Source organism: Oryzias latipes, chromosome 7 (assembly GCF_002234675.1).
Source record: "Oryzias latipes chromosome 7, ASM223467v1".
In the NCBI taxonomy this organism is placed as follows: domain Eukaryota; kingdom Metazoa; phylum Chordata; class Actinopteri; order Beloniformes; family Adrianichthyidae; genus Oryzias; species Oryzias latipes.
Window position 1 is genome coordinate 21,183,940 of NC_019865.2, and position 18,421 is coordinate 21,202,360.

At 44.8% G+C, this 18,421-nt stretch overlaps 1 protein-coding gene across 2 annotated transcripts; it reads left to right on the forward strand.

Moving 5' to 3' along the window:
* Positions 1-737: 737 nt before the first annotated feature.
* pdzd4 (PDZ domain containing 4) lies at positions 738-18,416 on the forward strand. 2 transcript variants are annotated; one of them, XM_011477477.3, is made up of 8 exons: positions 740-2,918; positions 11,086-11,139; positions 11,624-11,937; positions 12,014-12,101; positions 12,174-12,272; positions 12,350-12,412; positions 13,162-13,263; positions 14,661-18,416. In XM_011477477.3, exons 1-8 carry the CDS (start codon positions 2,859-2,861, stop codon positions 16,641-16,643), a joined length of 2,763 nt encoding a protein of 920 aa, XP_011475779.1. In that variant the 5' UTR covers positions 740-2,858; the 3' UTR covers positions 16,644-18,416. The 2 variants fall into 2 exon arrangements, with proteins under 2 accessions (XP_011475778.1, XP_011475779.1); XM_011477476.3 differs by having other exon boundaries at positions 738-2,918; positions 12,014-12,272.
* Positions 18,417-18,421: the final 5 nt, after the last annotated feature.

The following is an 18,421-nucleotide window of genomic DNA, read 5'->3' on the forward strand; positions in this document are numbered from 1 at the left end:
TGCTCCTCAGACTTCACCCCCTGTTTGGCAACAGCACCACAGAGAGAGTGCCAGTGAAATGGAAGTTTAAATGGAAAATTAATGTTCTGAGTGTGTCTGCAGAGAAGATTCTACCAACAATTACCTGCCAGTCTGGGTAGAAATGTAAAATGAATACTCCCCATATGGCAGATTTGCACCCTCTATACCTCAGCGGGTCATTTTGATTACTGCAGAAAAGTCTTTTTCTTCTCCCCATCCTCACTCCTCCTCTGCTCTCCCACACAGTCATTTGCATTTTTTCTCTTGGCTCTCTTCTGCATCTTTCCATCTATCTAGTCACACCTGTTATTCACTTGTTTCTCCTCTTCTCCTGCTGCTCCTTTCCCGATCATACTTGTTTTAGCGCAGCTCCTCATCTAAATGCACAGCCAGTCATGAGCTCTACCTGCTGTGGGCAGTTTTTTTTCCCCTCTTGCTATGAAAATTTGCAATCATCCTTTTTTTTTGTCCTCAAAGGATCTCATAAAAAATCACAAGCACAAAGTGAATTACTTAAATGACACAAGATGGATGAGGCTGTCTCAGAAAAAAGAGCCTTGATATTTCATTCACTTTTATGAAGCTCTGCTTGTTATGTCGCCTTGTCCTGCATGCACAGACCTCTCTAGTGCCTGCTCCCTTGCCTGCAGACAAGCAGAGAGAGGCAAAAGAGAGGAGGGAGGGTAAAAATGATGGGGGGACTAGAGAGGATGCAGTAGCCCAACCCTGAATGAGGAAAAGAAAAAAAGGGTGGAGGGAAAAAGACAACACAGCAAGAGAGAAATCCTTCTGCGTGAGATTTAGTTGTAGTGCAGCGGGCAGATTTGCTGAGCTCCAATGCAACTGCCTTTTGTGCACTCACCCCCCCCACCACCACCACCTCCACTGCAGAGGGGGGAGCACTTTGCCGTCATACCCAAGGGGAGAAGGCAAGAAGTATCCTCCAATCAGCCTCCGCTCCTGGTGAGGATTCATCACTGACCTGAGACAAGCGCTGCTCATCAGTCCAGCCACCTGGAATACTCACAATGGTCTACATTGCTTCCCTCACATGGAAACACCCTTTTGTGGATATTTGTTCATAGCATGAAAGAGAGACAAAGGGAGGAATAAAACGGGACATGCTCATTCCTCACACTTTTCTATTTTTCTGCCTCCAGCCGAAGATGGACTAACTTTTACGCGTGTGTTTTCAACGCATCCGGACAGCTACATACCCCACCAGCTGAGGCATGGGGGGGACCATCGAATGCTCACACTGCAGCAAGCATGTGTAGAGCTGACAGGCGATAGGGGTGAACATAGAAGGAGAGAAGGGATGACAGTTGGAGCACACCTGCCTGCTGAGACCGGTCTGACACCTCACTGCAGCATGATTGGCTGCATGATCTCCAAGGCAGCTTGTTTTCTCCTCAAGTTATCATTCTCCACATTAGGTGGATGCAGTCTTAATGCGTGTGCGCGTTTGTGTAGGTGGCTTAGCAGCCTCCAGACAGGACGCAGGTGTAGTGAAGCCTTGAATGAGGATTAGCTTCAAAACCTTGTCGATGGACCAAAAACTCTCAAGCTATCCGACCGCGCTCTGGAGGATTAAAGATTAAGGTTCAACTGACAAGATGAGACACAGAAGGCGAGCAGGTGACTCAGTTTCCCTCCAGTTCATGTTAACTGTGACAGATTTAGCTTGGAATAAACTGGGTTCTATATGAATAGACTCAGGCTGTGAGGAGAGCTTCACCGTGGCGTTGAAAGTTTTGAGGAAAGGGAAAATGTTTTTAAGGACAAGAATCCTCTATGTGGCACAACTTATCTATAAGTTTATAATTGAATAGTGTGCTGTCTTATCAGAGCTTGGGGTCATCAGTTTGGTCATAATCCACCATGTTTCCCCTCAGAGAAGTCCAGCGGTGAGTTTGCTGTGTCTGCGGATCAATAGTCTGAACATGTGATCGTATCTGACAACAGGAAGTTGCTGAATGAACTTCCTTCCAGTTTTTTTGTGTAGCATTTCAATTTTCTGTAATTTTGTGAAATTTTACTCTTACTGCAGTTCTGCAGAGCTGCAAGTGAGAGTGTTTGTGATGTAAAGCTTGTAGTTGTGTTGCCCCCTGCTGAGACACCTCTGGCGGTGTTATCTCAGCTGCAGAGGTCTGAGCGGTTTTGGCTGGCGGTGTCATGCCCCTGTAGAACCGGTCCTCTGCACACAGTAAGTTTTGCTGCAGCTACAATCACAAACAGCTTGGAACACGCATTGAATGTGGGGTAGATGACAGATGAGGCAGGAGAGGGTGCTGACGGGGCTTTCAGTAATTTCTTAGTGTCACTTTGGCAAACGTACAGAAAAGGGCTGAGAGAGAAGCTGACAGAAAGGGAAGTCCTGAAGAAACAGATGTGAGTTCAGGAGTCTTTTCCAGTCTTTAAATGTGAAGCATCCTGCAGCTTTATGAGCTTTGCAACTCCTCTCCGTGTCAATCGGATAAGCATGGAGCTGTCTGAAGCAGATGCTTTGATGTATCAATAAAGCACAAAGTAGCAGGACATTCTGTTTTAGGCCTTTCCTGAGATTTTCTTAGAAATCACACTTCAAATGTGAGTTTATTGCAGGTTTAGCAACATTTCATTTGTGAGCACAACACCAGACAAAGGAACAGAGATGCAGCCGGCTCATATTTGCCCGGGATGTGATGCATGATACCTCAAAGAGGACCCGCTTTGAACACCACAACGCCTGCGAATGAGGGTGGGGCTCCCACGCCGCCACAGACAAAGAATCCTTACTTGAGAACTGGTCATTAGCGGTTGGACCTGCACAGTCCTGCACCCCGTCAGGAGTTACCATGGGGTGCAACATGTGTGTGGTTCAGAAACCCGAGGAACAATACAGGGTGATGTTCCAGGTGAGCACTCTGTCTCCTCTCTTTCCTTTTTTCTGCTCCCTCCTTTCTCTCACGGCACTAATGTCAATATTTCTTGCCATAGCAGAAACTCAGAACAAACACTTACCTTTTATTCCTATTAAATTAATTTTGATTTGGTCTAAATTTTATTTGAATTAAAAAGTCTTTAAAAAACAACCAGCTGATTTGTTAAATAAGTTTGAGAAAAACGTTTTTGTACATCAAGTGAACAGACATTGTAAAAATGACATAAAATCGGGTAAATAAAAATGGAATCAGTTAATTTATACATTATTTTAATCAACTATCATAAGCAAAATATGCAAAGAGACAAATATTAAATTTAACCAATTAAAAAGACAAATATAAATTCCACATCATATCACTCATGTAGCCAAAGAATGCATCTTTTGTGCACTAATTGGCTCCTTAATGATAACTACTGTAATGATGCTTCTCAGTAGCTTTGATGACATTCAATCAGAGCAAAAGTGGACTTGTGGTGCAGAGCTGTAGAGACAGAAAGGATGGATGGGTTGTTAAACTGGGTTTAAGTGTGGAGAAGGGTTGCCACGGTTACTGCCTCAGCACCACCTGCCAACCGGGACCATAGACAACATGTTAGCAAGCCTTTATATCGGTGTGGTCTGGACAGAAGACACTTTCCGGGCACTAGATGATGCACATAGAAGCCAAAACGAGCCCTGTGCTTCGTAAGCATTAAAAATGCTTAGCAGCCTTGCGAATGCAACACTTTCAGCATCTGTGGCACCAGGGGCCTCAGCTGTGTCTGCACAGCCTGTTCAAGTCTGGGTCAGTTAACCAAGCTGCATCTGGTGCCAGAGGAGATGCCAAGAGAGGGGGAGAACAAAAAGAGCCCAAGTCCAATCAGAGATATGGAAATGGCGGGGAGAAAAGGAGCATAATTATGGAAATGGAACCAGAAATCAAGGATTTCTATTTTAATGTTTTGTTTGATTTTTCTCAAATTTGAGTACACTTCTTGTAGTAAGAGTGAGCATGTAAAATGTTTATGTTTGTGATCATATCTAACAGTAAAAAGAGCACAAACCTGGAGTCATCTGTAATAGAAACCAGGGCTGAGGTCAGACCTCTGTAAAGGTTTATGTGTCAAGTCTGTCATATTCTGCTTTGACAGTCCCATGCACTCAGTTACCAGGTGTGTTTGTGAGCGGTGTGGCAGCCGGGAAAGCTGTGTAATGATTAGGAAGAATGTCTTGTGGAGGTCTAGGAAGCTGCATTGTGCTGTCATGATTTGTAAACAGAGACTACAATCTCATTTGGTCTTGTACATACGAAACCGCACCTGCCCCTGGAAGCCGAGGAGCAAATGCCAACAGCAGAGCAAAACCGAGAAAGGAGCCGCTGGCGCAAGCGTGCAATAATACATAATGACTCCTGAGGGACCCATAAGGGAAGTGCAGAGAATAAACACAAAAATACGTTTAAAAAGCCACACAGAGGTGGAGTTTATTTGTAAAAACCTGAGCTCAAAAAAAAGCATGAACGAAGGGAAGCATTGAAAGCACCTGCAGCAGGTATGCATAATTAAATGCTCTTCTACCCTCCATTTCAATTCATTTTCATGCTTTTCACTTTATTTCCCCTGAAGAGATTTGAGGCTGTTTTCCTTTAAGTAACATTTGAAATTACAACTTGGAATTAGCCAGACTCTGCTTTCAGACACTGAAGGCAGCATAAAACAGCTCCAGGCCATAATGTGCTATAAAATCACGCCGTTCCCTTTAATTATATCTAAATACTTTTGCCTCTTTTGCCAAAGGAGTAGAACTCATGCATTATAAATCGGGCCTTAGCGACACATATGTTTCACACTACTGCTTGGTACACACCCCACGGCATGGTTTTAATCAATATTTCCTCCTATGGCCCAGAGTTAAAGGTAATGTTGCCATTGAGCCATAAATTAAGACTGAGAATCTGTGTGAGCTACGTGTTAAATGTACACACTTCTTCCAGATTACCCGACGGCCTCCTTACACACACATGCATATACACACACAGTGGAAATGTACCCCCACCCCCCACCCCCACCACCACTGCCCTGGGGCCGCTCCCTTCTTTTTCTCTTCTCAGTCACTGTAAGGCAGGAGCCTGTTTCCATGGCAACAGGCGTCATTAAACAAACCTAATGTGATGTACTTCACAGTGACAGAGAAAACATGCTGACATTCAATGGGGCAAAAAAAAAATCATCCTGATCAATACACACAGCTGACCTACAAACAACAAACACAGAGGGTGAAGTGAGTGAATGTCACACACAGATCAATTTATAAACAGAGATTTGCATTATACTCTGTCATACCCCCCCCCCCCCCCCTAGAAAAATCTGCTCTTATATTTTCCTCTCTGCTGTGGTTCTTCTGGAAATGATTTTTGCAGCAACACCTGACTTATTTTGCTCCATGTGTGTTGCGATTAATTCAACCCCTTTATCATACCATGAATATTTTCAGGAATATTGCATTTCCAGGATAAATGCTGCTCTGGGGCGTGGGTGAGGGTGGGGGGAAGGAACATTTCCCCCCAAACTGCAGGGTGTGCAAAAACAACCACAGTCACCAGTGGGTCTTTAGATGGTTTATGATGAGTATTCAAAGTTTCTGTTAAGGACAAAAACAGGTGGATGTACAAACGCTATTGCTGTCATCATTTTTCACCCATAAGTCGACCACCTTGCCAGAAAGTCCCACTCCGATCATCTTTTGATCTGTTTTAAAAGTATTCCCAGTGGTCTTTTAAATAATGATCCTGCCGTTTTTAGGAGAAAAAAAGTTGTTTTCTTTAACATGGTTTCTGCAGGAGTTTCTTGTAAATTCCCCTCTGAGTGTTGGGCGCGGAGTAAGTCCATCCTCCATCCCGTCATTTATCTGTTTGCACTCTCATGCTGCTAGCTTACATCTTTTCACAACCACAACCTAACATTACTGGTGTAGCAAAAATGGTGAACAACACTGGAGCCTTCCAGTCGCACGTTTTTGATCCTGTTGCCACCTTGGACGAAGAAAATAAAGACGTACATGGATCTATTTGTATTCTGTTTTTTTGCACTCTGAATGAGGATCTGATCAGCTGGTCTCTGAATTCAATCGACAAAGTTTTCTCCACACTAAAGGATCAGGAAAGGGGACCCTTCCTGCCCAGACGGAGCCCAATGCTGCTGGATACACCAACAATCTGTGGGGCGAGTGTAGGCTGGTTTGTCTGCCCCAATTGTCTGTGGAAAACATTGAAGATATGCATCTGTTCAGATGTCTGATAATTGGATTCCTCCTAATTTGGAATCTGAGGATATCTGATTTATGGGGCAGTCTGGGAGCAGAAGACGGAGAGAGGCGACCTGTCCGAGCTTTGTGGAAAGATCCTTCGGGGAGTAGAGTCTCACAGCGAGAAACTTTTTTAAGCGGATCAAAAGCTATGTGCTTGTCTTGCCCACTTAAGCAGGGTGTGGAACCTGCTTAAGTTGAACTAGTGCGGAACATGGATGCCAACTTTGAGCATGTTTCTTCCTGAATTGAGGGAAGACTGGTCTAAATGCCCACTTTTGGATCAAAATCTACACGACCAGTCAAGAACTCAACCAGCAGGACAAACAACTGCTGGTGCCCGGAAGAGTTTTATTTGATCAGACTCCCTTCATGAGCTGAGGGCTGCTGCCTTTGGCTTTACCAAAACACCTTCACTTCTACAGAGTGTAAACAACAGCTGTGTGCAAAGGTTGAAACTTGCTGCTCATCCCTTCTTGACCTCTGCAATCCTACTACTCACCCCCCGTACTGCGCATTGAAGATGCCCCTCGCAGCTGCACTCTTGGATTGATCCACAGGCACCCTGTGGAGGTCCAGAGGGAATATCTAAAGACCAGTAAGAGTACACCTCATCATATGTTCTGCACTTTGCCACCACATCACCAGCTGAGACCACCATTTTTCATTCTTCTAAAAACTGCACCCGCACGCTTCTCCATGGCCCATCTGGGCCTCAACCATCATCACGAGTTTCCCTGTCAAATTCTCCTTTCGTCTTATGTAGCCTACATTATTCAACCGTAGTGTTGATGTGTTTATCAATACTATATCCTAACCCAGAGGTTCGTGTTCCTACTTCAACAGACCCCTGCCTTGTGTTGACACCGTCAGGTTTCCAGCAGGGCTACTGCTTCAGAACAAAGATGGGGCTTCCACACTCACACACACAACCGTGCAATTCATTCACACCAAAACAGAATACACCAAAAAAGAATACACAACACTGCAGAGCCTGTATTATCTTACGTGTTTATTCAATTCACCATGGTTAACCTAAAGCCCTCAATCTTTTGATTTCTTGCGTGTTTGGTCCCTCAACTTTCTTTCTGTAGTTTCTTAAGACTGGCCACTTTGTTTTTTGTCACTCAACCTTTCTGGTATCTAGCGATTTTTGGTCTCTCCAGTTTTTTAGTTTCTTGAGACTAGCCAAATTTTGAATTCGGGGGTCCTAACCTCCCCAGGCCTCAATGCCGGTTAACCAGCCTCCCCTCTGAGGACTGTCGGGTTGTACTGGAACACAAATTCTGTGTGTCAGTGTGAGCTGTCCAAATGACCATAAATCTCTTTGAAAGTGGAGGCATCAGAATGAAGCGGAGCAGGGAGCTTGAGGCCTGCCCAACGTATCTTTGACGTCACAAATAAGCCCTTTTTCCAACTGCATTTTTTAATCTGCTACTGATTTACAACGATAAATAAAGAAATACTCAGAAAGCTAAATTTTTCGTACCCATGTCCTCCATCATCAAAGAAGTTCCTCATGAACACGTTAAAACCACAATAAACCACAATTTTCACAGGAGCAAGTCTTTAATCATTAAAAATAAAAAGGTGCTTAAGCATTAAAAAACCAAAAGCAACAAAAACATAACATTAAATATAATAAAAGCATTTAAAAGCGGTTTGGATTGAAAGCTTTTGTAATTTTGAGGTGCTGGAGGGCTGTGTGTGAGTGTGTGCACAAATGAAAGGGGTTCCTGCTGTTCTCTTGTTGACTTCATATTATGGGACAAAGGGCCTGCTTAGGGGGGGGTAGAGCCAACAGGTTTGTATGATTAAACTGGAGCGATGATAATTTAAGACACAATAATTACAACGTCTCAAAGATGTTGTTACAATTTACCTTGAAGTCTTGGTTTTGATCTTTCTCCTGCTGGTCTCCTGTCAGGATCAGGAACTTTCAGCCCGTCTCTGGCTTTGCTTTTCTGTTTTGACAGATCATAAATATTCCCTGGACTGAAACCTGTTTCGCGCATATTTTCAAACCTTTTAGCACAAAGAAAACAATCCCTGCTGTCTAACAATCTGAGGTGTCTGAAAGAGAGGGTCAGCTTTGCCTCCAGATTAATTGATTTTCCTAACGAGGAGATGGGCGAAGCCTCAAAGTGAAAGAGAGGAAAATCGATCGTGAAACAAGTGGAATTCAATATGTCGGGCGTGCAGATTCAGATGCTGAGGAGGTGAAACAAAGTGCTGCTGGAGCTGCGATTGCGTTGTTTTTTACCTGCCCTGTGTGACATCTCTGCTGCTGCTGTGGTCTCTTTTTCATCTTTTCCTTTCATGATTCATTTGCCCTTTAAAGAACATTCAAATAAAAACTAATTATGCAGCAGCCACTTAATGATTCCCCAGGAGTCCCTTTGGTGTGTCTGTTTACATGCATTCAGGACACACGCCGTGTTTACATTCACTTCCTTGAAAGCAAGTTTTCCAGATCCTTCGACGTCCACAGCCCTCTCCTCAGCTCCGTTCCTCCTCCTCCTCCTCCTGACTTCTTGTCTGGTGCATCTCCTGCTTTGCTTTCTCCCCTCACACTCTGAACTGTTTGCATCTCTTTCATCTCCATCCACATCATCCCCTCTCTTGTTTCCAAAGCCGCCGCTGACACCACCACCACCCCACGCTTTCAATTCTGGAGCGCTTTGCTGAATTTTGATTTCATCTCAGAGACGTTTGGGTAGTGTAATGATAGAGAATGAGGGAGGGGGACGAGAGTTCATAAGTGACACAACTTCTGCAGCTTATAAATGGCAGACGTATGTATTGACCTACTAACCCAGAGATAATGGAAAACATCAAATGCTAAGAGTGTAATGGATGCTCCACCAAGTACAGGCCAAAAAGCTGTCGGAGTGAGAGCAACCATTATCCTGCATGAAGTCATCTTCAAAGCAATCTCAGCACCTCTCATTGATAATTAATGAGAGGTGCTTTCCATCAGTATTCAAACCTGTCACTCATCAGCTCACTTAGGAGCTGCAGGGTGAACAACACACAAGAAAAAAAAATTAAAATGAATTCAAGCACATTGCAGAACTTGCAAACATCAGTCTTAATTCTGCGTTCGTCGAACAGTTGTGAAAAAAAAATCTCATCAAGGGAGAAGACAAGATTTATGAAGGAACATTAATGTGAGGAGGGACGAGCCCACAAACCGACGGAGCGGCTGAAAGATAGAAATAGGGGAGGGTGAGCTGTTCCCTTCAGGGAGGGGACACAGAAGACAGAACTGCTGAGGCAGCACAGCAAGAGGAAAGCAGAAAAAAACAGGAGAGGGTGATGGGATAGAAACAGAGGGAGAAGGGGAAAATCAGATTTGAAGAAATGAGCAGACTAGAGGCATAGTCATGCAGTGTGCTGTGGTGTCGGGTAGATCCAAATGCAAAAGAAAAAAAAAATATTGAAAAGTAGAAGCTGTGAGAGCTGGAGCTGGATGTGAAGCAGGAAAGTTTTTGTGCTCGGCTGCACAAGAGAACATTGATTTGACATGCAATTACTGGAGAGGGACACGGCACCATGGAGGAAGCAAGAGGGAGAAGCTGCTTGGGAAAGATGCAGAGTGGTTAGACAGCCAAGGTCATCGGCTGAGTGAATCTATACAAAGACTGTCTGGCTCAGTAACGCCTTGAAACCCAGACTGCCACACGCGCATCATTATGTTGCTGCGTGTTTGTCTGAAATTCAGGGACATCAAAGGCAGCAGAAGTTGAAGGTGAAGAAACATGGCAGTTTAAACAAATGATGCAACAGTAGGAGTCAGGCTGTAGGCAAACAGAGAAGCAAAGGAGCTGGAATTTAAAAATCCAATTTTTAAAGTTTAACATGCTTTACCGCTTAACATATCAAGGTGTGTCACACCCACAACACGTAAAGTGGGTCAGTGTGACAACAGGGTTAAGATGTAGAGTCAAGCTGAGGAGAGATGTGGAGCGGTTCCACGTCGTTACAAGTCCACAGCTCTGTGCAAAATCGCTTTTGTGGAGAAATTTCAGCATAAAAGTTCAATCTGAGAGCCAATTTTCAAAGGTCTTGATCTTTAAAGTCCTCAAGGGGTTTGAACGCGCCACCAAATGCGAGTTCCAACCATATCAAGGCGAGATCCAGCCACACCGTGTCCCTTTGGTTCCACCGTAAAAACCTGAAACATGAAAGAAAATAAAAAAGAAAGGGGGGAAAACCAGTGTTTCTGTCTTCTTGGAGCATGCTAACTTTTTTATTTTCCTGTGACTGATGCCAAACTGCACGAAACAGCAGCAAAGCCTGACTTTTTTATTATTAGGATTTTTACTTTAAATGTCACATTTAATGAAGCCCACAATGATTGAGTTTCATAAAAGAGAATCGAGAACTGTTTACAGTTTCAAAATGATTGTGTTTGTGCTGCTGGAAGAGCAGGTGATGCAACCCAACCTCAAACATGCCCCAATATTCAGAAATGGTTTGAAAGAAGGGGAAAAAAAAGAATAAAGAATAACAAATAGCATAAAATTCAACAGCAAAGATTCATTCACAGAAAAAGAAATAGTCATTCTTAGAACAAATTTCAGTTCAATGCAGTTTACCCATTGACACTTTAATTTATTTCCAGTTATGAAGAAAATAAAATCACTTGTTTTTGCTTTCAAGTAGATGCTAATTAAAGCTCATTTTGGGGCTGAAGTGGTTTGGTTAATGCAAGGGGTTAATGCTCAGATTATTACACAACTTTTAAATGATTCATATGAGAGAAAAACGCTTTAAATATAGTTTTAGAAGTTGTGGAAATGTTTGTATTAACGTTATATTTCTAATTAAAAAATGTTGTTCTTTTTCCACAGAAGGGTCACATAGGCAACATGCTGTGCTCTCTTGATGCCGACGGTCGATTTAAGGTCTCTGCATGACACTTTCAGCTTCAGTCTCTGTCAAATCAAAGCTTTTTATCAAAATATTTCTTTAATCTGCTCATTTGTGTGTCATCACAATTTTGTGTACTTCTCTGATATTTTTTTAAATGTTATTTTGTGTAGCTTTGTTTTCTTGAGGTCTTAATAGCTGCCATGTACAGTATTCACTGCAAAACAAAGCCCCCCCTAGAAATAACTCAAAAATATTTAACGTTTAAAAAGCAAAATGATCTGTCAATGGGATAAGAAAAATGGTCTTACAAAGAAGGAAAAAAAAATTGGTCGTGTTTTCTCAAATCAAGATTATTTTGCTATGTAAAAACCTTCTTAATAAGACTATTTTTCTTAAAAGACAGAAAATGAGGTTTTTAAACTTTCCGAAGATTCTGTATTTGCAGTGTTTATGAAAAACTCGTTATCTTCTTTTTATTCCTAATTCCAAATAACAAGATGTTTTCTTCACCTCCAGGTTAATGGGAAGGAGCCACCTCGGCGTTCTGGGGATCCCATCCTGGACATACGGGACCCTGTTCTGTCCAACCTCCTGAGGCGAGGGTCCCGCAGACGGCCCGGCCCAGCTGGAGGTCCTGGAGTGACCATGGGCATGGTGACCATGGGCATGGCTGACTGTGTGGACAGCTGCACCCAAACAGACATCAGCTTCCAGCATATGTTAACTCTGGGCAAGGGCAACCAGCATCCGTGTGGAGCTCCACCCCCGCCCCACCCTCCTCCTTCCCCTCCGCTGCCTCCCCTACTGGAGCCGTATCTCCTCAATGAGATGTGAGTGTGAGCCTCCTCCAATTAGAGATGTTCTGCTGTGTTCTCCACTCACTGCTCCCCCCATGACTGCCCTCAGCTTTACCGAGCCCGTGTACTACGACCCCACCGACTACTTTGACGTGACTCAGCATGAAGTGGACAGGCAGGATGAGCTGGAGTACGAGGTGAGAGCTCCCAAAGATACCCCTCTGCTGTCTGTCATTGACATCCATGAACATTTCTCCAACTGCTACAAGGAGGTGGAGCTGTACAAGTCTCGGCAGCAGGACAAACTCGGCCTGACAGTGTGCTACAGGACTGATGATGAGGAGGACCTTGGGATCTATGTTGGAGAGGTAGAGTAGTCAGTCATCCTCTGAGTGCCTTTTTCTCAGCTCCTCAATGATTTTCTATGGGATTTCTCCTTTTCTAGGTGAACCCAAACAGCATTGCAGCAATGGACGGTCGAATCCGCAAAGGAGACAGAATTCTGAAGGTGTCCTGACTTTTTATTAGGGGTGTAACGATTAATCAACTTATTGACGCATCGATTTATTTTCCTACAATCCAATTGGATCGATATGTCTGAAGCAAGTTATGAATCAAATCAACCTATAGCATTATAACATCATTTCAAACTGAAATAAATTGATTATTATCGATCTTGGAAAATAGCATTTGGATTATGGTATATTTACTACAATGTAAAAACAATTTTTTTTTTCATTTTAAGTGGGAAAAAAACAGTGGGCTTAACTTTATGAAACTAAAGTGTGAAATTATTTGCAACGAATTCTTGTTTACTTGTTACTTTGCACACATATTTAATGTACACTTGATTACCTGGCAAGAAATACAAGGATCTGGAAAACTTCACCTGCTCTGTTCAGTACCCAGGTATTTATCTCTGAGTCTGAATTTTGGGCTAAAGATGTCCTGGATTGATTTTAGGTCAGTGAATTGGATCGTTCAAAATGAACCACTTTCGACAATGAATCGCATCAGCAACCACTAATTATGATATGAATCAAATCGTTGTTAAAATGAATCCTTACACCCCTACTTTTTATTCTTCCAATGTTGCTGCAAGGAAATCAGGAAAAGGATTTATTAGATAAAACATTGTTTACAATGGATTTACAGGGATTTATTGGTACTGAGCTGAAAGGAAAAACCCGAGGTGTCCAGAGGAATAAGTGTTCTCTGGCATAAGCTCCGAAGCTCATCCTCTTTCGTCTGTCTCAGATTAATGGAGTGGACATCCAGAACAGAGAGGAGGCGGTAGCTATTCTCACCAGGGAGGACAGCACTAATGTCTCCCTGCTTCTCGCCAGGCCCGAGATCGAGGTGAGGAAATTGTGCGAGGCCTTCAGGGAGTGTGCTGGGAGGCTCCGTTTAAATACCGACCTAAAAAGACATCCAGCTCCATCTATCTCAGTGTGTGCAAAGAAGCTAAATGAGTTTACCTTGTGAGATACGGGCATTACTCAGTGGGGAGGGAAAAAAAATATGGCCACAGAGAAAGGGAGCGGGACAAAGGGGACATGTGCTCCGTCCTGTCCGATCAAAGCAAGATGGGATAAAAAACATAATAGAAGAGATGGCACAAAGAGGCTCACAGTAACCACAGTGTTCATGTTTTTTTTTATTTCTCCTCAAGGTCACTGCTAAGAAATACGAGAACCTATGCAACACATCCAAAATACCCATAAACCCCCACCTTTGACCCACTGAATGGGCTTTTCATTGCACATCGTTAGAGCGCTATGCAGCTCAGACATTTTATAGAGAAATCTGTATTCTTTCTGGGCTACAGGGCAGATTTAAAGGGCACTCATTAAAAACAGTCTAGGTCAAAGACGAACATGCACAAATAGCCTCTCCTCTTTCTTTTTTTTCTTTTTTTTGAATGTGCCCTTGTGTTTGAAAATGTGAGCACAAGTAGGTAACAGGAAAAAAAAAAGGCTGACAAGATTTATTTTACCAAGGCGTTATTTCGCATTAAGATTCCACCCAGGGAGAGCAGGAGGAAGAGGGGAGGAAGGAGAATCATGAGGGGCAAAACACACCAGCCAAGATTAAAGTCTGATCTGTTGTCTTATGGGGATGGAAACGGAGGACTGAGGGGCTCAGTTAAAAAAAATAGAAAGAATAAAATAGAAAACGCCTTTTCTCACAGTCTGCATGCAGGAAAACAAACCATCTGTGCTGCATATGCAAGGAGGGAGAGGAGGGAGAGCTGCTGAAATCAATTTCCATTATATTTGATTATCTTTTTTGATGAAAACCAAACTGAAACAAAAACAATTTTTCATGAATATTAATAAATAACCTTTCAATTTTACTATGTACGCTTCTAATCTTTTCCACCAAATAATGGTGGAAATAAAAAAAACCTCTTTTATTCTAGTTATCAAATTTCAATAAAGTGATAAAGAGGCGATCCTGTAGAGCAATGTCTCCACCTAGTGGCAGAGAAGAGAAAAGCTCAAGTGTTTGCAGGCAGAAAACTGTTGCCCGTTTTTCTGGGCAACAGTTTTTCGTTTTTCTTTCTCTGGTTTGTTATGCATTTGGGGTTTGGTTTACCTACTTTTAAAAATATGTAAGAATCAGATAGTTTTGAATCTATTCAAAAAATATTTTTGATCTATCTGTTATACAGATGACATTATATTGTGCTCATAAACCTTTCTTACTCCTCTTCACTGACTTGAACTCTTCCTCATGTCCCTGGTTCCTGTTAGAACGACACCCAGTTGGATCCAGATGAGTTGGAGCTGGATGCAGAGGAAGCTGAGGTGCACCTGAGCAACAGCCACAGCATGAGGAGCAGCTCCGCCATCCTGGGTGCTGGACCTGCCCTCACTGCTGCTGCTGCTGCTGCTGCTGCTGGGGGAGCGTTCCGCAGCCATGGTCTCCCAGTGAACAGGAACTCCCCAGATTTGCTCCAGACAGTCCTCAGCAACAGCCAGGAGCTGGACAGCGGCGTCGGGCGCACAGATGAGAGCACGCGCTACGAGGAGTCTTCAGAGCATGACCTCCTGGGGGACGATCACACCAGCGCCTCCAACACTAATGCAACAAACACGCCGGGCAGTATGCGCAGGTTCCTGTCCAGCAGAGGCAGCACTCCGCCTTTGCTGCTCTCTCAAGACCTCCAGTTCAGCTCAGACTCTCTTCTGGGTCTGGACTCTTTCAACGGAGGCGTGGAGCAGGTGGAGCGCCTGGAGAGGGCCTACATGGCCGATCCTGTGAGGATGATGATGCCTGGGCTGACGGAGGAAGAGTGTGAGAGGTACAAAGAGCTCCTGGAAATCAAGTGCTTCTACGAGAACAACAGTAATGTTCAGGCGCCAGAAGAAGGAGGCATCTCGCTGGATGAAAACAGGAACGAGAGCCTGACGCAGCACGAGATGGCTCTGCTGGAGGAGGAAATGCGCCACCTGGAATTCAAGTGTCGCAACATCCTGAGGGCCCAGAAGATGCAGCAGCTGAGGGAGCGCTGCATGAAGGCGTGGCCCCACGAGGACAAGAACGCGGCGGGCCCGGGGGCCGCAGGAGGACGCCTGGAGATGAACGGCTCCTCGGAATCGTGTCACCACGCTCTTTCAGACATCAATGAGCTTCCAGAGAGGGACCGCTCCGACAAGGACAGCACCAGTGCCTACAACACTGGAGGAGAGAGCTGCAGGAGCACCCCTCTGGTCAACGAACAGCACCCGTCACCTTCCACCCAAAGTCTGGAAGGAGGAGAGCCTCCTCTTCCTGCGGGGGTGCAGCCTCCAACCCCAACCAGACAGAGGGAGAGGGGCACCAGAGTCAAGAGAGGGGACGGGATACCAGCAAACCTGAGCACACCCTATTCCCCACACTCCCACAGACGAGGGGAAGCCAGGACTTCCAGTCCAGGATCGAAGGTGAGGTCCCTGTCCCGGGATGTGGGATCCAGGAGGGGGTCAGACGGAGGGGTGAGGCGGAATCCCACAGCTGGTGGGATGCCCGAGATGGCTGGAGGGCGCAGTGCAGAAAACAGCCCGTATCTGTCCCGGCGGGAGGCGGAAGCGAAGCCCCCCCAGCGTTACCACAGCTGCATGCAGCTGGGGTCCCCTTCCACCTCTGATTGCCTGGTGGGACTCAGAGAGGGGCCCACAGAGATGGGAGGCGACGCCAGCCCCATGAGTTTGGGCAGCACCTGTAAAGACGTGGCCTCCTTATCTCTGCCGCCCTCGCTGCTGCCCGCCTCCCCCAGAATGGAATGGAAGGTGAAGATCCGGAGCGACGGCTCGCGCTATGTGGCCAAGCGGCCCGTGAGAGACCGCCTGCTGAAGGCGAGGGCCATGAAGATCAGAGAGGAGCGCAGCGGCATGACCACTGACGACGACGCCGTCAGCGAGATGAAGATGGGCCGCTACTGGAGCAAGGAGGAGCGCAAGCAGCAGCTGCTGAGGGCCCGGGAGCAGCGGCGGCGGCGGGAGTTCATGATGCAGAGCCGCCTGGACTGCCTCAGGGAGCGGGAGCAGGGCGGCAGCGGTGGGGGGCCGGCAGGGGCCGCACAGCAGCAGGAGCCCACCACCATCCTGGAGCTGTGCCACCGCAGGAGCATGAAGAAGCGCAGCCGCAGGATCCTGGACAACTGGATCACCATCCAGGAGTTGCTGGCTCACGGGAGCAGGTCTGCTGATGGGAAGAAGGTCTACAACCCGCTGCTGTCTGTCACCACAGTCTGAGAAAAACACTTATTTAGCGAGTAAACGATGCAACAAAAGCAATTAAAAAAAACTGACCTTTAAAGATCCACAGATTCCGGTTTGTGGAAACTGAAATAACCTTTTAGACGCCGACAACAGAAATAAGGTTGCAGTGAGTTAAAAACGACCTGACCTGCAGCAGTTCAGACTCAAAGAAAAAGCACAGACGGATTTTAAATGTGTAGCAATAGAATTATTCCTCCTGCCTGCTGTTCTCCAGCTCAACAATAAAAAGCGCCTCATGTCGGTGGGCTTTGATTACATGAAAAAGAAAAAGAGAAATTCTTCCTGGAAACCATGCCATGAAGGGAAAAGTCACTCCTGTGCCATAAAGCTGTTCCTTCAGCCTCCACAAGAGGCTGTGGATGAAGCACACCTTCAAAATAAGAGCTTTTTTTGTTTTCTTTTGTTTAACTGTGTGTGTAAAATTGCTCCTTTGTTGTGTCATTGTCTGACTTAATAATGAGGTGAGCGGTGCCTTTCTTTCGGACTGTACAGCACAAATGAAAAAGAAAGCAAGGTTTAAGACAGGAAATGCAAAAGCACAGACTGGGTTTCAAATGAAATAATTTATACAAGCACATTAACTTTAACCCCCAAAAAAACTCAAGGAAGAGCTATCGATTCAGCAGTAACTGGTTTGAACTGTCTTTAATGGAAAAGTTCAGAACCAGCAACCTGAAAAGCCACTTCAAAACACTTTTTCCCGCCTTCTAAACCCACAGAATTCCTTTTGGGGTCATGGGGTTGCTGGGGCCTATCCCAGCTACTGTTGGGTGAAAGCAGGGTAATATCTATTGACTGTATATGAGAACTGGAATGAGTGACGCCTCCCTCCAAAATCCCATAGACCTCTATGGAGAAACAAACTGCTATTACTCATTCTATTTGTCAGAATGGCCATTCTCATTCTGATACTTTCTTTCCATATTCTTGATAATTCTATTTTTATTTTTTTTAGTAATGCAAGGTATCCAGGTTATAAACTGACCAATCAGATGCCTCAATAAAAGTATGTGGCCTCACATCAAACATCCATCAGATTCTCTAGTCAGCTTTCAAGTGGTGGTGGGGGGCAGGGAGGAGTTCCAACAACTTTGTACCTGATTGGTCAGAGTGGTTGCCATAGAAACAATGATTCAGCCCAATCTGGACCAAACACAATAAACTGAAATCGTTTGGCTCCAACATGGCGGTGTCCATATCCCCCCCCCCCCCCCCCAAAAAAAAGGGGGGGGGGGGGGCAACTGAATAGACTTCATTGGCTTGGAGCTGGTTATAAGCCATTTTCTATGGGTGACATCACACTCACTCAGTCCAGTTCTGTTGTACAGTCGATGGTTATCCCGCAGACACGTTGCAGGGATTTTTAATCTTAATCAGCAAGAACCAACAAAGAGTTGAAAGGTTTTGACAGATCATATCTGCCTGAAAATGCTGGTAAAATTATAAACTGCAACAAAGTCTTCTCTGTGAAAGCCATTCAGACAAACCCCCCCCCCCCCAATTACTTTGTGCTCCCTTTACGGTCAACCGTAAAAACCACTTCTGGATGAAAGCTGCTCTTTTCTCGGCTCTCTTGCATGTTTTTTTTTATTTCACTAACCACTGAAGGCTTTTAAACACGCTGTGATCGTTGTCCGACTCTGCTCAATCTGCTAGCATAGGATTCACGGTGTACTTGTTGAATATTGTGATGTTGTGTCTGTCTTTTACAAAGCTTTTCTAAATAAAACGCTGTGATCATGAAAATTCAG

What these genes read in the sequence shown, in the direction of transcription:
- pdzd4 (XM_011477476.3), top strand. Translation starts at nt 2,859, where the DNA reads ATGGGGTGCAACATGTGTGTGGTTCAGAAACCCGAGGAACAATACAGG. An exon ending in ATGCCGACGGTCGATTTAAG is followed by an intron (nt 11,140 to 11,623) that starts GTCTCTGCATGA and finishes CTTCACCTCCAG; the next exon opens with GTTAATGGGAAGGAGCCACC. An exon ending in AAGGAGACAGAATTCTGAAG is followed by an intron (nt 12,413 to 13,161) that starts GTGTCCTGACTT and finishes CGTCTGTCTCAG; the next exon opens with ATTAATGGAGTGGACATCCA.